The sequence below is a fragment of the Dreissena polymorpha genome, chromosome 10, assembly GCF_020536995.1.
Source record: "Dreissena polymorpha isolate Duluth1 chromosome 10, UMN_Dpol_1.0, whole genome shotgun sequence".
Taxonomy (NCBI): domain Eukaryota; kingdom Metazoa; phylum Mollusca; class Bivalvia; order Myida; family Dreissenidae; genus Dreissena; species Dreissena polymorpha.
The window spans coordinates 21,289,020-21,310,464 of NC_068364.1; the positions used below are offsets into that span (position 1 = coordinate 21,289,020).

Here is a 21,445-nt window from a genome sequence, read left to right on the forward strand (position 1 = left end):
ATCTTGACCAGACTGGAAGTGCCATTATAAAATCGGAATGTTCTTGCATTAATTTAACTGACCCAAAAACTTCAGAGGCAAAGTCACAATTGAATAAACTCTGATTTTTGCTTCTGCTTAAACAAGAAGACATAAAAAGAGACTGTAACAGAAATAAGCAATCAGGTATGCTGGATAAATGATTAGAACAAATCCCAAGATTTTCAAAACAATTTTTGAAATACAGCAAGATATTTTACAATTAATAAAAAAATACGAAATATAGCAATGATGCTGCTTAACAACATACAATAAACCCTTTACCACTTAGATATATTTTTACGCAATTGTAGTCCATTAGAAAGTTAAATTAATTCAAGACCTTTCTTACTTTTAAATTCAAGTTTTAAAGGCTTCATTTCCAACCCTAAGATACTGATTAGCAGCAAACAGCATAAAACCTGAACAGACTGCGAGTTACTCACAGGCTGTTCTGGTTTTATGCTATTTGCACATAGCCATTTTCACTTTGCTTCTGAGTGGGAAAGGGTTAAGGTACAAGATAATTTTATGTACTAGTACATGTATATAATAGATACATGAACACAAAGTTCTTATACAACCTAAGGGGGTTTGTAACAGGGTGGTACTGCAGACAATCAGTGATAACAATTATTGAATAACATGTCGATTGATTCTACCAACTTTACCTGTCAGTGATTCCGTTTTGAAACCATCCACAGGGAACAGTTTTGGGTCCAAACCAGCATTCAACAACAACTTGACACATTTGAAAGTATCGTCATCATTAACGCGATGGTCCAGCAAAAATATCAGCATCTGCAGTTCTTGAGACGGAATGCCTCGCTTTCTTGCATACGAATAAAAGGAAGTGGCCAGTACAACTCGCTCAGGCTGCTTGTCAGAATGAACAGACGACACATTGTTGTAGCAGGCCAGATCAAGAAGGCTCTTCCCATAGATGTCCTTCAAGTCTGGAGATGCACCAAGCTTCAAGAGGTATTCCACTACATCAGTTTTCAAGAAAAATACACTGTCAAACAAGGGAGACCATCCAAAATTGTCTGTAGCATTTATATTAGCACCGTTGTTCAGCAAAGCATTGGCCACCTCCAATGACTGCTTTTCACAGGCTCTATGCAGAGCAGTTTTTCCACAGTCGTCCTTTGAATTAACATCGCATCCTCGCAGAAGCAGGTGCTTTACTATTTCTGCATGACCAAACCAGGCAGCATGATGTAACGGCGTTGCTAGACCACTGTCCTTCACATCGATGTTGCAATCATCACGTTTTGAGCCATCAGAAATTATTTTAATCAATGTTAAACTACCCCTTGCAGCTGCCATGTGCAAGGGTTTAAGCCTTAAGGGACTTTTTTCTGCGAGATTAATATCTGTTCCATCCGCATCAACTAACAGCTGCACTATATTTTCGTTGACTGGAATGTTATCTAAGGCAAGAGACAGTGGCGTTTTATCTATAACGAGAGTGCAATTGGTGTTAACTCCCTTTGCAATAAGCTCTTGTAACAGTTCTACATTCCCTCTCTCTATTGCAGATACTAGGTGAAACTGAAGCTCCTTCTGTTGACGTTTTTCTGCAATGGAAATAACATTAATTGCAATGATTGTGACTTGTCAGTCAAGAAATGCTGGTGTATAAAGCCATGTGCTCAAAATGTTTGTTTTTTCGCGTGTTACAATAACAGTGTTGGTGTTGTAGCATGGCCAATTAAAAAATGCATTTGATTTTGAATTTGAATAAAAACCACTAATTGTACCGTAGAAAAGCATATGATTACCATTTACAAAACACATGTTTTTTATTAGGCATTGGTGTGTGCAAAACTCTATGTGCTTAGTTGCTTCTATTTGTGATCCATTTTCTATGTTTGATTCATAATCATTAGAACATGAGTGTATTGATGTATACAACTGTAAGGCAAAGCCCATCTAAGCCAACTGAAAAGAGCTTGTATTCCACACAGGATATAATTAGATTGTTCAACCCGATTATACAAACCTGCAAATTCATCGTCCTCTAGAAGTTCTGCAGGTAGGTAATACACAGAGGGGGGTGCGGGGGGTGGCGGTGGAACCGGAATAATACTCATGGCTTATGCTGATGTTCAGTTTGCTTGAGTAACAGCAGCCTTCAATTTCCCATCTTTGGATTCCAACCACTGATGTGATGCAATAATGCCTGAAGTTAAACAATCATCAGGTTCTTAGCTTTTGTGTGTGTAAAAGAATCAAATAATACTATTATCACATGCATTATATTGTTATAACAATACTTTACTTCGAAACATACCAGCATTGACCTCTACATGCAGTATGTTCTGCTTGTAATGATATAAACTATAAGTAACAAGAAATGCTTGTAATATATGCATGCCTCTACATGCAGCCAACAGTTGAACTGTCACAATGTGCAATTATTCAGATAAATTTTTATTGCGCATGTGTATGTGACCTTGAACTTTGACATGTTAATCTGCGAATCAATAGGGGTTTTCCTTCATGACTAAGCAGCATAATAAAGGATGTGATCCGATGTTAAAGCATACACCCTAGATATTGTGTGGACACTGTTTTCATGTTGCCAGCCCTTTTATTATAATATTGACCTGAAAATCAATACCGGTAGGCAGCTTCCTTTCAGCCCAAGAAATAATTATACCATTTTGAATAATGGTAGGTTGATTTTGTCCTCTTGACATCATGTGGAAACAAAATGGTCAACATTTTATGTTACAATTGTTGTGACCTTGAAATTTGAACTGTTGATATCAAAATCAATAGGCATAATACCAATGTGCATAATCGTAGGTCAAAGTGTTCTCCATATACATGTATTGTGCAGAGGTGAAATGGTCAACATATCCTATTACAAGCCTCGTGACCTTAACCTTTAACCTGTTAACCTCAAAATTGATATGTGTCTTCCTTTAATCCAAACTAATTTTCACAGTGATAATTTTAGAAATCAAAAATTTGAGTCCCAGGGACTCATAGGTTTTAAATCTATGGGTCCCAGGGAAAAGTATGGGTCCCATCTACATGTATGAGCAGAAGACAAACAGTGGATCAGGGTATTTCAACATTTTAATCACATCACATGGCTATCTAGTCGCAATTAAACAGGAAACTTTAAAAGGCAACCCAACAGTTTTATGACTAGATTATTTTCAAGACTTAAACAGGCCATTGCACATCACATTCACGCATGTGTAGTGCGACAAACAATAACCCCACTTGACCATTATAATAGATGAGCAGTTTTACGTCAATACTGACATATCTAAACAACTGTAGCCATTAAGATGCAGTGTAATTAACATAAAAAGTGTCCACTTTAAAACAAAGCACTATGAGTTTTTATTCATCATTACATTAAAAGCCCATGCTTACCCAAGGAAGAATTACATGATTTCTTATTTTCGCATGTTTTACATGAAATGCATGCGGACTGTTAATTAGTTGCTAGAAAATTACAACATTGTCAGAAAAATATAGTGCTATGCAACCCATGGTCTATACAATAATGACACCTCCTATTGTTGAATACAAAATAAAGCTTTCCAATGACCCGGATTATTGTTTGCGCAATAGTAAACTGGCGGCCATTTTTGGTCAATTTGCAAGTGTTTTGGTCTTAATTTTTCTTTTCTGTTGGTGAAATATTTTTCAGTATCATAATTTATACACTTCAGGATTGTGCGTCCGCGGGACGCATATCAAGCAAATGTTTGCGTCCCCTGCGATTTCTATGCGTACAGGACGCAGACCTAAAATTATCCCTGTTATCATACCAATTTGTATGAACGTAAGTCAACATATTCGCTTAATATCATTAATAAAATGGCCTACTTACCAACCATGCAACAGATGAAAGATGGTGTGAATAGCAATATATCCGCAGTTCTTTGAATGGAAGAAAAATTCCAATAAATCCAGAATCCCTACAAATAAAACAATTGTTAACAACTTAATGAGGGCAATTCAAGGCATGTAGGAGATGTATGCTTAATAGAATAGATAAACAATTCAAAATACTATAAACTGTATGTGACAAGCCATGTAAATGATCAAAGTTTTTTCACTGTAACCGTATTTTCCAATTTAGATTTTAGAAAATAAAACTCCAATTTAAAATTAAGTTCATCAAAAGAACCGTTCTTTTATAATGCTTATTATTATTGACAGTGATTGCATTTTTAAGGTACAGTGGTATTCCTTTATCAATGGCAATTTGTGATAGTGTTAAAGGCTTATTGCCACTCCCACCCTAGAAATTGGCGCCAACTTGGCTTTAACATCAAAAGACTTTGAAGTAAGACCAATACCATTACTAAAGCTTACCAAGTTTAGATGAGTTATTGAATAGCATAACCTTTTAACTCTTCTCCATTGTAAATGTAATAGGTGTAATTTTCAAAAGACTTGGCTTCATTTTACAGTTGTATTGTTTATTTAAATTAGAAATCATTGCAGAGTATTTATAAAGTTGTTAGGAAAAAAAGATTTATCAAAATAGATATTAATAAGTAATACAATAAAATAGGAAATGAAAGAGACAGCATTTTTACACTTTTACACAGGCATGGTATCCATTCAAACAGTACTTAAAGTTGGCACCCAAATTTGTTTTCTTGCAGCACCAGATGTTTTAAATGAAAAGGGTAAAAATACCTTTGGAAAATAAATGTCATTGTATCACTGTGGTAAAAAGATCCACTTTCAAATTGTAGGTGAGCTTTCTATGCAATGTTTTAACATTTCTTAACTTATGATTTATATCTTTTTTAAAAATTACATTTAATTTTTAAAATCATCATTACAATGCGGGGACAAGTGCTTTTGAATGCTCTTGCAAATTATGCCCCTGATAGAAATAAGAACTAAATTAGTGTTCTACTGAAACATCGCAATTACTAGAGTACCCTTGATTGCTGATTTGAAAAAAAGAAGCAACAACAGAAGTGTTTGTCAGAAACACAATGCCCCCTATTGCGCCGCTTTGACATAAAATTTCAATATATCATTTTGCAGGTTTAGAAATTATCTCCCTTTTAAAGCTTATTACTTCCCTTGGATTGTATTTTTTGAATTTTGACCTTAAAGGATGACTTTGATCTTTTACCAATCAAAATGTGCAGCTTCATGAGAAACACATGCATGCCAAATATCAAGTTGCTATCTTCAATATAGCAAAAGTTATGGCAAATGTTAAAGTTTTCAGACGGACCGACGGACAGAATGACTGATGGACAGTTCAACTGCTATATGCCACCCTACCAGGGGCATAAAAACTGAAATATTCCTAGCAAAAGGAACTTCAGCAAACAGGTTTTATAGTACTTGTTCTTCTTGAATGCTGTGAGCATAATGGGTACATATATGTACAGCCCAGCGACCCAGAGGGTCGAAATAGCTGGGAGTTGGATTATTGCAACTATTATAGTACTGACTAGACTTAATATATCACAAAGAAAAACAATATAAAAAGCCACATTTTAAGTTATGGTAAAAAGAAGAACTAAGATTATACCTTATATAAACTCGGGGTCTTCCCCAGTTAGCTTGAATCTAAACCCAGGGAGCCAAGCTAGTTGCAATAATCCAACTCCCAGCTATTGACCCTCTGGGTATGAGCTGTACGTTTGTACTCATAAAAGCTCAGAGCATTCAAGAAGAACTAGGAGCCAAGCAATAATGTTAGGCTTAAATCACCACCGTATATAGGTATTTTATCAGTAAAACAGCTATGATAAACTGCAGCAGAGAGACAACAGCAATACTGGTGTGAAAGCTTGTCTATAAAGTTTGTACATTGCATTAACTTAAAATGCCCTTTTAAACTAGAGAAACTGGTAACACATTCGTGTCAGTGTTCAATGACAGAAGAAGAACAATTTTTGTATCATATTATATTAGATTTCTTAGTGATACTTAAATTTAAATCTTTTTAGAAATGCCCTTTCAATTTTTTAAAGAATGTCTGTTTTGATTAAGTGATATTTAGCCTATAAATTAAAAGAATGTAACCCATGAAACTTACTTTATTCTATTGGTCTTACGGTGCCTTTTAAATGGCACTGAATATGTTTTGGGTGAAATATAAAATTATTTTGAAGATCTGCTCGAGGCTATATCCTTATGTGTAAATCTAAAACTTTCGAAAGTTACTAAAAATTCCTGCAACTTTGACCGGATGCTGGAATTTCTCCGGTGAACACTGTATTTTCTATACTTCCGGTAGCGTTTCAAGAAAAGTTTCGAAATAAACATGGCATTAACTTTGACTAGGAAAATAATTCAACCGGTAAGATTGATAAGGTGGGTATATGCTTTAAATGTCAAACGTTTATTTTAAACATTAACGGATCTTTCTGTAAAAAATGTCATCATTTTTTCTTGGGGAACTGCGTTGTTTACGTTAGAAATATATGTGTGGGTGGGGAAAGTGAAGGTCAACTCGATAGGAAATACAACGCATTATTGCGTATGTTTACGTTTTATTGACAAAGAAAAAGAATACCCAAAATTGTTAACAACGCGATTGAATATTTATATGGTGAACTCGTGGTGTGCCGTTAATTTTATTTCATTTGGTATGTTGTGTTCTGTTGGTTACTGGCCAATCTGGTAAATTTTAAAATGATTTGTTCACAAATTTTGGCATTTTTTTGCAGTTTGTAAATAAATTCTTAGAATTTATAAATATATACATTTGAACTCTACCATAAATGATATAACGTGAATTTAATTAAAGACAGCAAACCAGCGGAGACCTCATTCATTCGGCCATTTCTGGTGATATTTGTTGGTTACTGGAGGTTTCGGCGAAACCTCAGTTCGGCGAATTGATTATAAATAGTAGGTGTTAAACCGGTTCGGCGAAATGATTTATAGTTGATTACGCCTCTACGTAACTACTCTATAATATGACATTCATCACTAAATACCAAACTGTGAGCTGTTTTCGGGTAATGAAATTTGACAGCCTCACTTGAGCCAAGCGTTCTTTATAATGAGTGTGAAAACAATATCGCTAATTAAAATATACAAATTGGTAATGCCGTACATCGATCTATTCACACCTATTCAGTAGTTAACAATATCGCTAATTAAAATATACAATTTGCAATGCCGTACATCGATCTATTCACACCTATTCAGTAGTTATGTAAAGGCGTAATCAACAATAAATCATTTCGCCGAACCGGTTTAACACCTACTATTTATAATCAATTCGCCGAACTGGTGTTTCGCCGAAACCTCCATAATCCTATTTGTTTACATTAAAAACAAGAATCTTGTAAGGCTGCCATGCATTCAGTGTGTAGGTTTTTTACCATGAATACTACAATTTATTAAATGTGAAAAGAATAAATGTTTTGCGGAAAATTTGAACTGTACAATAAAACTTGAATACATTAAAGAAAGCAAACCAGTGGAGACCTCATAATGGTGATATTTGTTAACATTACAAACAACAGGGTGAAATGTTAGAATGGGTGGATCTAACAGTTCATAATCCAAGTTAGACCCAATATATATCGGGAGTTAGAAAGCACATGCAACCTTTATAGTTTGCACATTAATTTGATGGGGGCAAACTTACATGTTCGTTATTACTATCATATTGCTCTGAGATGGCAAGAAAAACCAGTGAAGATGCCAATGCGAATAAAAAAAGATGGCCCAGATGTGTAGGAATTCGCAGCGTCAAGAAGTTTGCAGTTGTTTTGTGAAAAGAGGAAGAGAAGAAAATAAAATGCTGACAAGACTGATTACCTCAAGGTGCTTGAAACTGTTAATCATAAATCTTATGTTAATCTTATACATGTTTAAAATGGAACACCATCAGAAGGGTTCATAACATTTTTGTATTATTTTAATATTATAGGTCTGAAAAGTAAATTTTTTGTGTTGTGTTTCTTACTTAGTTTTTGCATGTTTAAGTTTGATGTTTGACAATTTGTTGTAATGAACAGACAGTGCGTGCTGATCTTAATATTACTATTAATTAATAAAGTGTCCAATCTATGTGCCTTGTTATGTTTTTAATGTGTAAATGCATGGGGTTAATGGCATTTGATAAAAAAAATTTGTTATGATAATTGTATCATGACCACTGATTAAAGCTAGACATTCAAGTAAGAATTAGTGTAATGTGTTTGTTTTTTTTTTTTAATAAAACCAATAAGAAAATTATGTATATTTTGCTGAAAATTTGAAGATGTGTGCAAAATACAACTGGACTACTACTTTTTCCTTTTGAACTCATACTTTTTCCGAGAGCCCTGCATATGGCGCACAATCATTTTGACGTATTGGTTTTCGTAATATCAACAAGAAACTCTGAAAGACAACAGTGACTGCCAGGGTTGGCACCAATCGACCACCCCCGGTTTTAACCGGCGGTTTTTACCGGTTAAAACCGCCGCGGTCATCCCCGAAGTGGTCATTACTAGAGCTGTAACAATTTGGTTCGATGCATCGAAAAACCGGTTCAACGTCGCCGATTCGATTTCGATACCAATACGGTCAATTTCGATTCGATTCACTGCAATCCTGATTGATCCGCATTTTAAACCTTGCTTTAAAAATCCGTCGTCCAAACTTTCTTGTCATTTGTAATACGTCTTGTGATTGGTCAATAGCCAATATGGCATCCAATGAATGAATTAATAACATGCTGAGCATTACATCAGCCGGTAAAATGGCTTCTTCAACCGTGCTGAAAGACGCACCGTCAAAATTAAAAGCAAAAGTTTGGGAACATTTCGGGTTTCGCGAAGGTTTTGATGCAATGGCAACTGTCAAATCGTGTTTTGTTGACGTAAGTTACCCTAAATCTGGAAGCACTACAAATTTGAGGCAACATTTGAAGAGAAAACACTCGGTTGATATTTCAGATGTGATACATTGTGCATTTTATGTTATTTAAGAATAACTCAGCAAGAAGTTGTGTTCAATAAATTTGTTACAATGTTGCGTTTTTAAATTTTAAATTTTATTTAAAAAATTAAACGCTTTAAATGTTCAACATAATAAGTTAATAACAAATACGAAACATATTAATTCATGCCCTGGAAAATCAAACATGAAATAGATTGCAAGATAAGCAGCATATTGTTAAAATTGAATCGAATCGAAAATAATCGAAAACTGACCATTTGGTATCGAAATCGAATTGAATCGAATGATGGGTGAATCGTTACAGCTCTAGTCATTACTGGTCAATACTGGTCGATTGAACTTTACCCACAATTTTAATTTATATTCCATGCCTAATTAAACAATATTGATAATATAAATTAAACAGACATGTTGCCAATAATGTCTTAAGCTATTAATACCCACTATTTTATACCTGTTCATGCAATTTGTAGGCCAATCTCTCAAAATTTTGCAAATAAGTCAAAGTTGGTCAATTTGATTTTTCTGGTTGATTGAACTTTTTTTCAATTCTAATGAATTATGATGCTCAGATAATTATGTGCTTGATTCAACGAGAACCTGTCAATTACTGTGTATGAGTTGTTCCTCATACCACACTGTTCCCACAGTCTTCTAAGTTCTAACAGTCTTCTCACCTATACAGGTTGGAGCACCCAAAACTGATAATAGGGCCTTAAATGGCACCTTTTTGACACAATCCTTACTTGTCATGTATTCTTGCATTGATTTCTTTAAATACTTATAAACAAAATAGTGAAAAAAACTTTTTTATATAATTTTTATTGATATAAGAATAAAAAACATAATAAGAAATAATTATTAAAAGAAAAAAAATGAAAAGAAGAGTAGACCCACAATTGGAAAATATTATTTGTTGGCAAAATCAAGAACTTTGATTGTTTATTTATTTGAATACCAATTGAACTTTTAATATGAAAGGGAAAAAAACCTCTTAATACAGAAAGGAAACAAGTTAGAAGTCACTATTATATTAATAGCAAGTACAATGTAATCTTCTTGTGTGAGTGATATGAAATAGCCTAAGGGCAGATTTGCTTAATTGTCAATATCAGAGACATAACACTGCATGCATTTTATTACCAACTACATGTAAGAGGCCAGATTTATAACCCTAGAATACACAAGAGTTCTGTTTGTCCATCTGCTTATCAAATAGATATATCAATAGATAAGTGAAATGCTATGGTACCTACAATAGTTATAATACTTTAGTAACATATGTGATACACTGAGATAAAGATATTGCCTTAGTCCTTATGTATTTGAGGCTGTTTCCATAAATAATAAAGAAGTAACTTTTTACAGCTTTAAAGATTTTTTTTACAATAAATAACTCAGAAAAAAGTTTATCAATTACAGAATAATTATTGATTAAATATAAAATGGCTCCTTTGTAATGTTTAAATGCTACAATTTTCAATTGACCAGTAAAGACCAGTATTGACCGGTTTTAACCGGGTATTGACCGCTGGTCCGGTCAATACTCAATTGACCGGTCAATATTCCAACCCTGGTTACTGCAGTGCGTAATTTTCTAGAAGGATGTACGACTTGTCTCGCTTGTTGATTTATTGACCAATCATGCGCCTGCTGTTGCTAGTTGCAAAGTCCTGATTTGAGATTACATTGCGTAAATGTGAGCTATTTATGTCGCTATGAAAGAAAAGCTTACTGAGGTTACAAAAAACTTACAATAGCTAATTATCTGGCAAGCAAGATTAAACTATAAAAATAAATACAACTAGAAATGGCGCGGCAGAGGCCGACGCGTATCCCCACGCCGAATGTTTGACCTAGGTGTGCCCCAGGGTTGGTAATGGGGCCATGCATAGCTGAGATTGACCGTATTGTCATAAGAGAAGTTCATCATCAATTAGAAGTGAATTGGTGTAGAAATGAAGAAGTTATAGTAAAAGGCAATTTTGGGTGGGTGTGACATATGTGGGCAGGGCGCCCCAGGGTTGGTAATTGTGCCATGCATAGTTGAGATTGACCGTATTGTCATAAGAGAAGTTCAGTACCAATTTGAAGTAAATCGGTGTAGAAATGAAGAAATTATAGTAAAAGGCAATTTTGGGCGGGTGTGGTCTATGTGGGCAGGGCGCCCCAGGGTTGGTAATGGGGCCATGCATAGTTGAGATTGACCGTATTGTCATAAGAGAGGTTCAGTATCAATTTGAAGTGAATCGGTGTAGAAATAAAGAAATTATAGTAAAAGGCAATTTTGGGTGGGTGTGGTCTATGTGGGCGGGGCGCCCCAGGGTTGGTAATGGGGCCATGCATAGTTGAGATTGACTGTATTGTCATAAGAGAAGTTCAATATCAATTTGAAGTGAATCGGTGTAGAAATGAAGAAATTATAGTAAAGGCAATTTTGGGTGGGTGTGGTCTATGTGGGCGGGGCCCCAGGGTTGGTTATGGGGCCATGCATAGTTGAGATTGACCCTAATGTCATAAGAGAAGTTCAGTATCAATTTGAAGTGAATCCGTGTAGAAATGAAAAAATTATATTAAATGGAATTTTTTGGTGGGTGTGGCCTATGTGGGCGGGCGCCCCAGGGTTGGGATTGGGGCCATGCATAGTTGAGATTGACCCTAATGTCATAACAAAAGTTCAATTTGAAGTGAATCCGTGTAGAAATGAAAAAATTATAGTAAATGGAAATTTTTGGTGGGTGTGGCCTATGTGGGCGGGGCGCCCCAGGGTTGGGAATGGGGCCATGCATGGTTGAGATTGACCGTATTGTCAAAAGAGAGGTCCAGTATCAATTTGAAGTGAATCGGTGTAGAAATAAAGAAGTAAATGTAAAATAACCTAAAAAAATGAGTGATAATTTCTGACGCGGCCCCACCCCAACCGCTATAACTTTTGACCCAGGGGTCAGATCAAAATTCCAAATAGTGCAGGGTCGCACATATGCTCATAGCTACCATGTGTGTAAGTTTCAAGATTCTAGTGCTTTTAGTGTAGGAGGAGATAGTGGCCAGGACGGACAGACAGACGGACGGACTGCGGAGATAACCACAATATCCCCACCTTTTTTTCAAAAAGCGTGGGGATAATCATTAATTGTATCAGTGTGTGTTAAATCTCATATATTGTTTACCTAAATAATGGGTTTAATACTATACTTTTAACTTATTGACTTTGACACAGCAAGCATATTTATGGGACCCCCATCTTTATTGACAGGACCCCAGAAAATTATTAACTATTAACTAGAGTCCTAGGCACCCCTAAAAGAGTATGTTGATAATTTTTTTGTTTTAAAGAGAAGTTTGTTTAAGATAAACAATATCGTTTTACAGAAATCAGTAACGTGTTTTATGACATTTCAAGAAATTGGGAAAATAAATTGGGATTTAAAACAACATGAAAGAGTTCAGCACCTTTAATCACAAACACCACATGCACCATCATGATCAACAGTTTTCCACATAATAAGTACACAGAAAACCTATAGTACAGCCATGTATACCTGGCCTCATATTTTGGCAAGGAAAACAATCTTGCATCAGGCACCATTTGATTAGGAGGCGCGTCATCTTCTTCTGAAGAACTACTGCTTTCAACATGTTGAATATCAGTCAGCACTTTGCTTTCCAAAAATCAACAATGAGGATGCAAAAGAGTCACTTGTTATTAAATCACTATAATTTACAATCAAAGGAGTTTCAATTATTTGGGGACCAGCAAGTGTTTGTGAAATTTTGCTAAAACCCATGCTCCCTGTAAGGCTACCAGTTGCAGATATCAAGTCGACCTAACTATCATTGTCATTTGTTTACCCTAAATTTTAGTTGCAGTTAAAAGTCTTTACTCTGTCATTTGCCAAATTAAAATTTGTTTTATGATAACACCCATGAAGCTCCCAAAATGAGCAGAATTTTGCCTTACCAAGGCAATTTGGCTAAATAAATATTTAGAAGCCATACAGGTTGCTTGTTTTTACGCCCCCAGATCGAAAGATCGGGGGTATATTGTTTTTGGTCTGTCTGTCTGTCAGTCAGTCATTGTATGTGTGTGTCACAAAACTTTAACCTTGGTTAAACTTTTATAACTTTTGCAATATTGAAGATTGTATAATATTGTATTTTTCTTTCCTAAAACTTTACCCTTCTTTAAAGTTTGGTCATAACTTTTTTAATATTGAACATAGCAACTTGATATTTGGCATGCTTGTGTATCTCATGGAGCTGCACGTTTTGAGTGGTGAAACGTCGAGGTCAAGGTCATCCTTCAAGGTCAAAGGTCAACTATTGTATTTTTTTTACCTTTTTAAATTTTGAACATAACTTGATATTTGGCATGCTTGTGTATCTCATGGAGCTGCACGTTTTGAGTGGTGAAAAGTCGAGGTCAAGGTCATCCTTCAAGGTCAAAGGTCAAATATCATTGTATTTTTTAACTTTTTAATTATTGTACATAGCAACTTGATATTTGGCATGCTTATGTATCTCATGGGGCTGCAAGTTTTGCGTGGTAAAAAGTCGAGGTCATGGTCATCCATCAAGGTCAAAGGTCAACTATTATTGTATTTTTTTTACCTTTTTTAATATTGAACATAGCAACTTGATAATTGGCATGCTTGTGTATCTCATGGAGCTGCCCGTTTTGCATGGTAAAAAGTCAAGGTCAAGGTCATCCTTCAAGGTCAAAGTTAAACAATTATTGTATTTTTTTTACCTTTTTCTATATTGAACATAGCAACTTGATATTTGGCATGCTTGTGTATCTCATGGAGCTGCACGTTTTGCGTGGTAAAAAGTCAAGGTCAAGGTCATCCTTCAAGGTCAAAGGTCAACTATCATTGTATTAAAAAAATAAAAATTATGCTCCCCCGCAAAATTTTGGGGAGAGCATACAGTCGCCGCTTCGTCCGTCCGTCCGTCCGTGTGTCCGCCCGTGCACAATTTTTGTCCGGGCTATTTCTCATCAACTAATGACCGGAATTCAATGAAACTTTATGGGAAGCTTCACTACCAAGAGGAGATGTGCATATTATCAGCGGGTTCTGGTCAGATGATTTTTCACAGAGTTATGGCCCCTGTAAAATTTTATAAAAATATTCTTGTCCCCCCAACTGCTGTGCCCTCAAGAGGTTTCCTTTTATCTGAATATATAGTGCAATATTGTGACAAAAAAAACTTTTGGGAGCATCACCCGTCTCCGACGGTCTCTTGTTTCAACTTTTTATTCCCCCGGATCGAAAGATCGCGGGTATATTGTTTTTGGCCTGTCCCAAAACTTTAACCTTGTTCATAACTTTTGCAATATTTAATGATAGCAACTTGATGTTTTGCATGCATGTGTATCTCATGGAGCTGCACATTTTGAGTGGTGAAAGGTCAAGATAATCGTTAAAGTTAAAAAAAATATTCAAAGCAGCGCATTAGGGGGCATTGTGTTTCTGACAAACACATCTCTTGTTTCAATTTGTTTAGACATTCTGCAAAAATAAAGGGTGTGGCAGTTGATATTTCCCTCACAGTATGATCAAGCATTACATTTTAAAACACTGTATTATGTAAATTGGTAATAAGACATCAATTTAGGAATAAATTGTGTTTTATAAAAGTGCTAAAAATGCAGTTTTATATGTTGTATTTATCTTGTTTTACAAATTATAATTAATACATATACTTGCATATATAATAGCATCATTTAAATTGATTTTACTTCAAAAATGGATTTTTATTAATTTAAAAAAAAAATCCTCATGAAATGAAACTGTGTCCATGCCGCGCATGGACACGGTTTAAAAATACACTTTAAATGATGAAAATTCAATCACTGTTAATGAAAAAGTCATGGAAAATTTCTTATTAAGCTTAAATTATAGATAATATATTACAAAAATATATGTAGATCATGAAATGAATAGTTTTGAGAAAATCACCAAAATGATGTCCATTCCCAGTTTGATGTTTTATTCCCAATTCACATAATACAGTGTTTTAACATGTCTCAAATATGAGTTGGCAACTTGGTGTGTGGAATTGTTCACCGCTTATAGGTTATGTTGTCTTGTTGTTTTAGTAACTGAGGCCTAACAACACCTGGTGCATCTTGAATTGTAAAAATGTAACTATCACAAATGAGGTAAATCTATTCCATTTGAAGGAATGTTTATGCATGTTTACTTCATCAAGGGTTTTTTCTAATAAACGTGTATGTAAAAATTCCAAAGCAATCAGTCCCGATCCCAAACCAAGATCGTAAAAAATTCCAATTAATTTTTTTTTTATTTTTTATTTTTTATTTCATAAGCATCTAACAATGTACATGTATATTACTATGATTTTTTTGGTGCTAAAATGGCCATGCAAAGGCCTGATGTGTCGATATCTGTTAAAACAGTGAATCTGTAGTATGTAATAATGTTTTCCCTACCACATGCACACAGAAATATTCGAGATTGATCAAATGTGTGACACTGAAGAAGATATGGAAATTGAAGAAGATTGTCCAGGCTATCATGTCAAATTGATGAACACCGAACTCTTATTAGGATAAAGCACTGTGCCAGCAGTGGCTTGTTGAGCTAAATAAAGGGTTAATGTTAATGTACATAGTTTTGTTGTTGTTGTTTTCTGTCCGGCTAAATTTTCTCCGGACCGGCACATTTTCTGAAATGCCTGTCCGGATGACCGGCAGATTTTTTCCAATTTCGCCAAGCCTGGGACTCATCACTTGCTTCACATGAATGTCATATAATATTAAAGTAATTTTATATTCTTTTCAACAGTGTCAGAGCTATGTCAGGAGACTTGGGAAGTGGAGCTGGCAAGGTAAGGATAATCACAAGTATGCAAATGCCACACATTTCAAGTCTTTAACATTTTTTCTCTGTCTCTATCACAAATTAAAAAAAAAATTACTTTATGGTTTAAACAGTGAATTATTCAATAAGTAATGCGTGTAGTGAAAAATTGATAGGCCTGGGCCTTTGGATTGGGGAAAATTGTGTTGTTTTTCCAAAAATTTGTTACATGTGTTGTGTGTGTTTCTGTGCTGGAAAAAACTATAAAATTTTGAATAAAAGGCTTTTTATGTCCCCCACCCACTATAGTGGGGGACATATTGTTTTTGCCCTGTCTGTCTGTTGGTTTGTTGGTCTGTTTGCTCCAACTTTAACATTTGCAATAACTTTTTCAATATTCAAGATAGCAACTTGATATTTGGTATGCATGAATATCTCACGGAGCTGCACATTTTGAGTGGTAAAAGGTCAAGGTCATCCCTCAAGGTCAGAGGTCAAATATATGTAGCCAAAATTGCTCATTTTTGCAATATTGAAGATAGCAACTTGATATTTGGCATGCCTGTGTATCTCATGGAGCCGCACATTTTGAGTGGTGAAAGGTCAAGGTCATCCTTCAAGGTCAAAGGTAAAAAAAATAAAATTCAAAGCGGCGCAGAAGGGGACATAGTGTTTCTGACAAACACATTTCTTGTTTTACATTATATTTGCTAAGCTTTTACTCTGACAGCTTGACAGGAATAAATTGTGCAATTTTTAAATGAAATTTAAAGGAAACCTTTAAATGTTTATTTAAGGTAATCGTTTGGGAAAAATATACACTTTTTGAGACTGGGACAAAATTGAAAAAAATGTATATAGTGTGTAATCAAAGTTATTTTATTAAAAACAAGTTGGTACATGTATACAAAAAGTAATTGATGTCAGAATGCCTTGACATATTATGATTCACTCAAATGTTTCTAGTGATACATTGCATATTATGATTCGCAGATTAAATACACGTACATATTTTTGATAATGCTCACTTAATGTCTTGTCGGCCCATTAATGTTTGTGATTGTAGGGTGGTGGTTCTGGCGGCTCAATTAGAGATGCTGGTGGTGCATTTGGGAAGATTGAGGCGGGGAGAGAGGAGGAATACTTTCATAAACTGGTAAGTCACCAATAAGTTGCCGAGACAATCATCATTGTCACTAAAGATACTGTTTTGTACACTCGCAGATCTTTATAATACATTTACATACATGTAAATCACCAATTGGTTGCTGAACCTCTTATGTAACCCTATTGTATAATTTATTAATTATGTGCATGGCTCTTATTTTCTTATGTAAACACCAAATTAAATGATGCATATGCCAATACAAGCTCAGAATATAAATAAACTTGTTGTTAATTAAAATTCATGAATAGTACACTTCGACTAATCTGCCTGACAAATATCGGATATAATATAATATCTATAAAAAAATAAAAAAATTGAACAATTACAGTTCATTTCATTCAAAACATACACATTCACAGTTGAGGGAACATTATGCTAATCAAGGGATTTGATTTTGCTATTTGAAATAGCAAGGTCCTGGTGAAACTGAAAAGAAATGATTTCCTATAAAACTAGCGATGTTGCAAAAAACTTCTATTTAAAAGTATCAACCAATTGTATAAAACTAAAGAAACTACCTATTTTTGCAGGGAGACAAACAGCTGAAGGAGTTTCAAAAGAATATGAATGAACAGAAGAAATTCCATGAAGAGGAAATCAAGCGACTAGAGGTACATGTATACATTTAAACTTGTACATGTATACATTTAAACTTGTACATGTATACATTTAAACTTGTACATGTATACATTTAAACTTCTGTCCTAATATTTTTAGCTCGACTATTATATATGAAATATATATAGTGGAGCTATCCTACTCACCCCGAAGTCGGCGTTAGGGTTCCTGTTAGTGTGCAAAAGTTTGCGTACTACCCCAAATATTTCCTATGTCCTTTGACATATTGCTTTTATATTTTGCATACTTCTTGACCAACATGACCCCCAAGCTATAAACAAGAGCAGACAACTGTATTAAGCATTTTGACAGAATTATTGCCCCTTTTATACTTAGAATATGCATGTTATTGATAAATCTATGTTAAAGTTTGCGTTCCACCTCAAATATTTTCTATGTCCTTTGACATATTGCTTTCATATTTTGCATACTTCTTTACCAACATGATCCGAGTCTATAAACAAGAGCAGACAACTGCATCAAGCATTTTGACAGAATTATGGCCCCTTTTATACTTAGATAATTGAACATTTTGCTTAAATTGCCATAACTTCTTTATTTATGATCACATTTGATTCAAACTTTGACAAAACAACACTTACCTGACATACCACAATGCACTCCACCCAAACCATCCCCCATGCCCCATCCCAGAATGCCCCCCCCCCCCCAAAAAAAACTTTTTTTTAAAATGACCACACACCCACATTATACTCCCCCCCATCTCCATGATGGCTTACGTTATACTGTCAAGCACTCGAATAGTTGAAGGCGCTGTCCTCTTACAGCTCTTGTTTATGTGGTCTTAAGTTCTATCATTTATCATTCACATATATTTTCAATCTCTATGATGTGCTGGTAACAAATTTTGCAGCAAATTCAAGTGATGATATATGAAAATGTTACGCCGCTTCTCCTTCCTTAGACAATGTATAATCTGTCAAACTTAAATTGGCCATTATTATGAGTATTTACTTTTATCATGTCCCCCATTAAGAATAAGGGGGTTATACTGGAATGACAATAGACGTCTGTCTGCCCGTCAGTCTGTCTTTCCTTAGACTTAATTCTCAGACACTGTATGGTCTGAAATTAAAAATTACAAAAGTTCTGCCACCTTTTAAACTTGAATTTCTGAAACATAATTGTTGCTTAAAACTTTTATTAGCGCAAATATACATCTTTGAAATAACAACGTCCTTGGCCCTTGTTTCAAGACTAGCCACACCTTAGGGAACTAGTTTATATTATAAACTTGTATTGCAAATTAATTAAAAAAACTTGTTTCATCAGAAATAAAAAAGCCCGCTGTTTTGATATTTGGCATGTAATATTATATTGACAATTGTGGTTCTCTACAAACTCTGTTCAAATAATGTACTTTGGCTCTAAACTGGCCATGCCAATTTTTTATTCTTACAACCTGCTACATGTTACTATGGTATGTCTGGCATTGAGGAGGGGGCGGGGGCGGTGTTTGTACTGTGACCATTTCTGGTTTGAACTGCTTAATAATCAGTTCCAGCCCCGCTTTCATTGTGTGAACTTGTAAATGTGTTTGAAATGCGTGTTTCTTTTGTATCTTTGCAGGCTTCTCTGGCTAGACACAAGGAACAGGTCAAGAAATTAGACAAATTGGATGGTGACTCGGATTAAATTACTTACTCAGTGACACTGGGCATCGATAAGTGCTGATGAATGTTTTCTGTTCTAAGTTTTCAAAATTATACTGGTATTTATATAGGGAGTACATCCGTTTCAAAGGAAACAGTAATAGACGCCATATTACAAAGTGCTTATTTGTTTAAATCCCTGATACAATTTCTGTGTACCAATAGTTATAAAATTGCCTTTTGCAACTGACTTTATAAATAAATAGGTGTGAAATGTGGTTAAATAAATATATAGAAGTGGTATTGTTAAAAAGCATTTCTAACAGATTCAGTAAAGTGAATATGCTCTTGTTAAAGTTTGGTATGAAACGTGAATGACAGACACATTAAATGTGTACATTTCGAGCATAATTATTGATAATTATTGTGTGGTATGTTTATAAAAGATCATTGTGGGCATTGTCTGACCAGGGTTTGCAGTATAATAGCTATGTTACATACTGTTAAAGTGTTTGAATTGCTATTAAAAAGTGATGTTTTCTAGTTAACTGTTGTTTGTCATCATTTCAATATGCAAAGGGATTTTAATAAGGGAATAGTGAATTGATTTCAAGTTACAGTAAAGATGAAATATTTATATATAAAAATGTGTCTTTTTTGGAAACAAAAATGATTCATTATTAAGTTTGTGATATCGTTTTAAGTAATAATAATTATAAACTGTAAGTTGAAAAAATTGCTCAAAATTTTTTCAAATGTTCTATGTACTCTTTTGATATTTTTTTCATTTGCATTTAAATACAAAGTATAGGCTATTTAGCATTAGATATTTAGGACATCAAAGTTTATAAGTTTTGTATTACAAGGTTTACACAACACACAAATAAATATGTATACTTATTTGAATATTTTCCAAGTACTTTAAGATCTATTTAATTGAATCAGCTTCCGCCACAAAAGCTAAAAACAAAATTACATGGAGGTTTAAAATAACGTGTTAAGAAAGAATTTTTAAGTATACACTATAGTGTTAAGCAAGCAGGATATGTTTTGTCTACGAAATGTCGGTTGTATTGCAAATTATGTAGTGATACATGTATTTTCCACTATATTTTCATGTACTTGCATCTTATTTTGCGTATAATAATAATCCAACAAAAATCCATCGATCTTTTAAAATAGCCTTTAAGGAATGTAGAAACACAGTACGTGCCCCATATTTTATACAGTTTCATATTTTCCGGTTTAATTACTATTTAATTAAATGATTCGTCCTATACTTGCTCCAAACATAACAGGACCTTCCAATCGTGATACATCGGCTATCTCGGCTTCCTCCGTAAGATAGGCCTCGTGGCTAACGGTCGCCATATTGCCTTGTATTACTACTTTACTACCCAAAAGGTTGTCAGTCTATTGTTATGAGGCTGTATACGATGCGCGTTGATCTAGCGCCAAACTTTTTACCGAAACTTTGATATTAATAGCACTATTAACGTTCATTTGTGTTGTATTTTGACCTATTATCCAAGTGATTTACTTTTCCATTATTATTTAATCACCCTATCATCCAATTTTTAAGATGAAATTACGGTGTTTACAAAACCAACCAAACCGAAAGTGAAACTGGATGCATTACGTTTCGCGATGTAAACATTTAATATTTGTTCAGTTTGAGGAAGCGAATCGATAATAGACGTTGGAATATGTATGCAATACAGACTATCATTGCCGATTGTAGTACTGGCTAAAAAATACCTTTTATGACAGGTCATGTATAGAACGTTAATCAAAGAGTGACCATAAATCACTACAAATGTCTGGGTTGTTCATTAATATAATTAATGCACGTTTCTGATCTAATTGCCTGTATCTAGTTGTAATTACTACCCTTCTCAAAATAAAATACACTTTTTAACAAAATACGCTTTAAAAAGTGTATTTTTCTGCATTTTTACCGAAAAGTGTATTTTTTCTGCATTTTTTTCATAATTAAGTGCACTAAAGTGCATTTTTTCTGTATTTTCATTATCTTTAAGTGTATTTTACTGTACTTTAAGTGTATCTTCTGTAGACAAAGTGCATCTTTTTATGCAATAAGTGCATTTTTTCAATGAAGTGCATTTTTTGTGCATATTAGTGTATCTTCTGATTTGCAAAAAAAAATATTCTTTCTGTACAAGTGTAGTTTTAGTGCATCTTCATAAAAAAGAGCAACACTATAGCAAATAACTGAAGTTAAAGGACAGAGATATAGTGTTTAATAGGAGGATTGTACTGAATTCTTT

The 21,445-nt window shown here is 34.4% G+C and overlaps 2 protein-coding genes across 5 annotated transcripts in view; one reads left to right on the forward strand and one right to left on the reverse strand.

Annotated features, from left to right (window-relative positions):
• Window positions 1-21,445, reverse strand: part of LOC127847796 (serine/threonine-protein phosphatase 6 regulatory ankyrin repeat subunit C-like) — a 32,605-nt gene that overhangs the window by 1,994 nt on the left and 9,166 nt on the right. Inside the window, exons 1-4 of one of the 3 annotated variants that reach the window (XM_052379954.1) lie at window positions 6,065-6,211; window positions 3,878-3,965; window positions 2,024-2,203; window positions 690-1,598 (exon numbers count right to left, since the gene is read on the reverse strand). In XM_052379954.1, the coding sequence (XP_052235914.1) occupies window positions 690-1,598; window positions 2,024-2,114 (1,000 nt within the window). In that variant the 5' untranslated portion in view covers window positions 2,115-2,203; window positions 3,878-3,965; window positions 6,065-6,211. Of the gene's footprint in view, window positions 1-689; window positions 1,599-2,023; window positions 2,204-3,877; window positions 3,966-6,064; window positions 6,212-21,445 lie in introns of those variants that run through there. The other 2 variants (XM_052379955.1, XM_052379956.1) reach the window with 2 other exon arrangements.
• On the forward strand, window positions 6,237-19,705 carry LOC127847803 (ATPase inhibitor mai-2, mitochondrial-like). 2 transcript variants are annotated; one of them, XM_052379967.1, is made up of 5 exons: window positions 6,237-6,342; window positions 15,744-15,786; window positions 16,825-16,914; window positions 17,457-17,537; window positions 19,135-19,705. In XM_052379967.1, the coding sequence occupies exons 1-5, from the start codon at window positions 6,293-6,295 to the stop codon at window positions 19,198-19,200; spliced, it is 330 nt and encodes a 109-aa protein (XP_052235927.1). In that variant the 5' UTR covers window positions 6,237-6,292; the 3' UTR covers window positions 19,201-19,705. The 2 variants fall into 2 exon arrangements, with proteins under 2 accessions (XP_052235927.1, XP_052235928.1); XM_052379968.1 differs by lacking the exon at window positions 6,237-6,342 and adding an exon at window positions 15,044-15,097.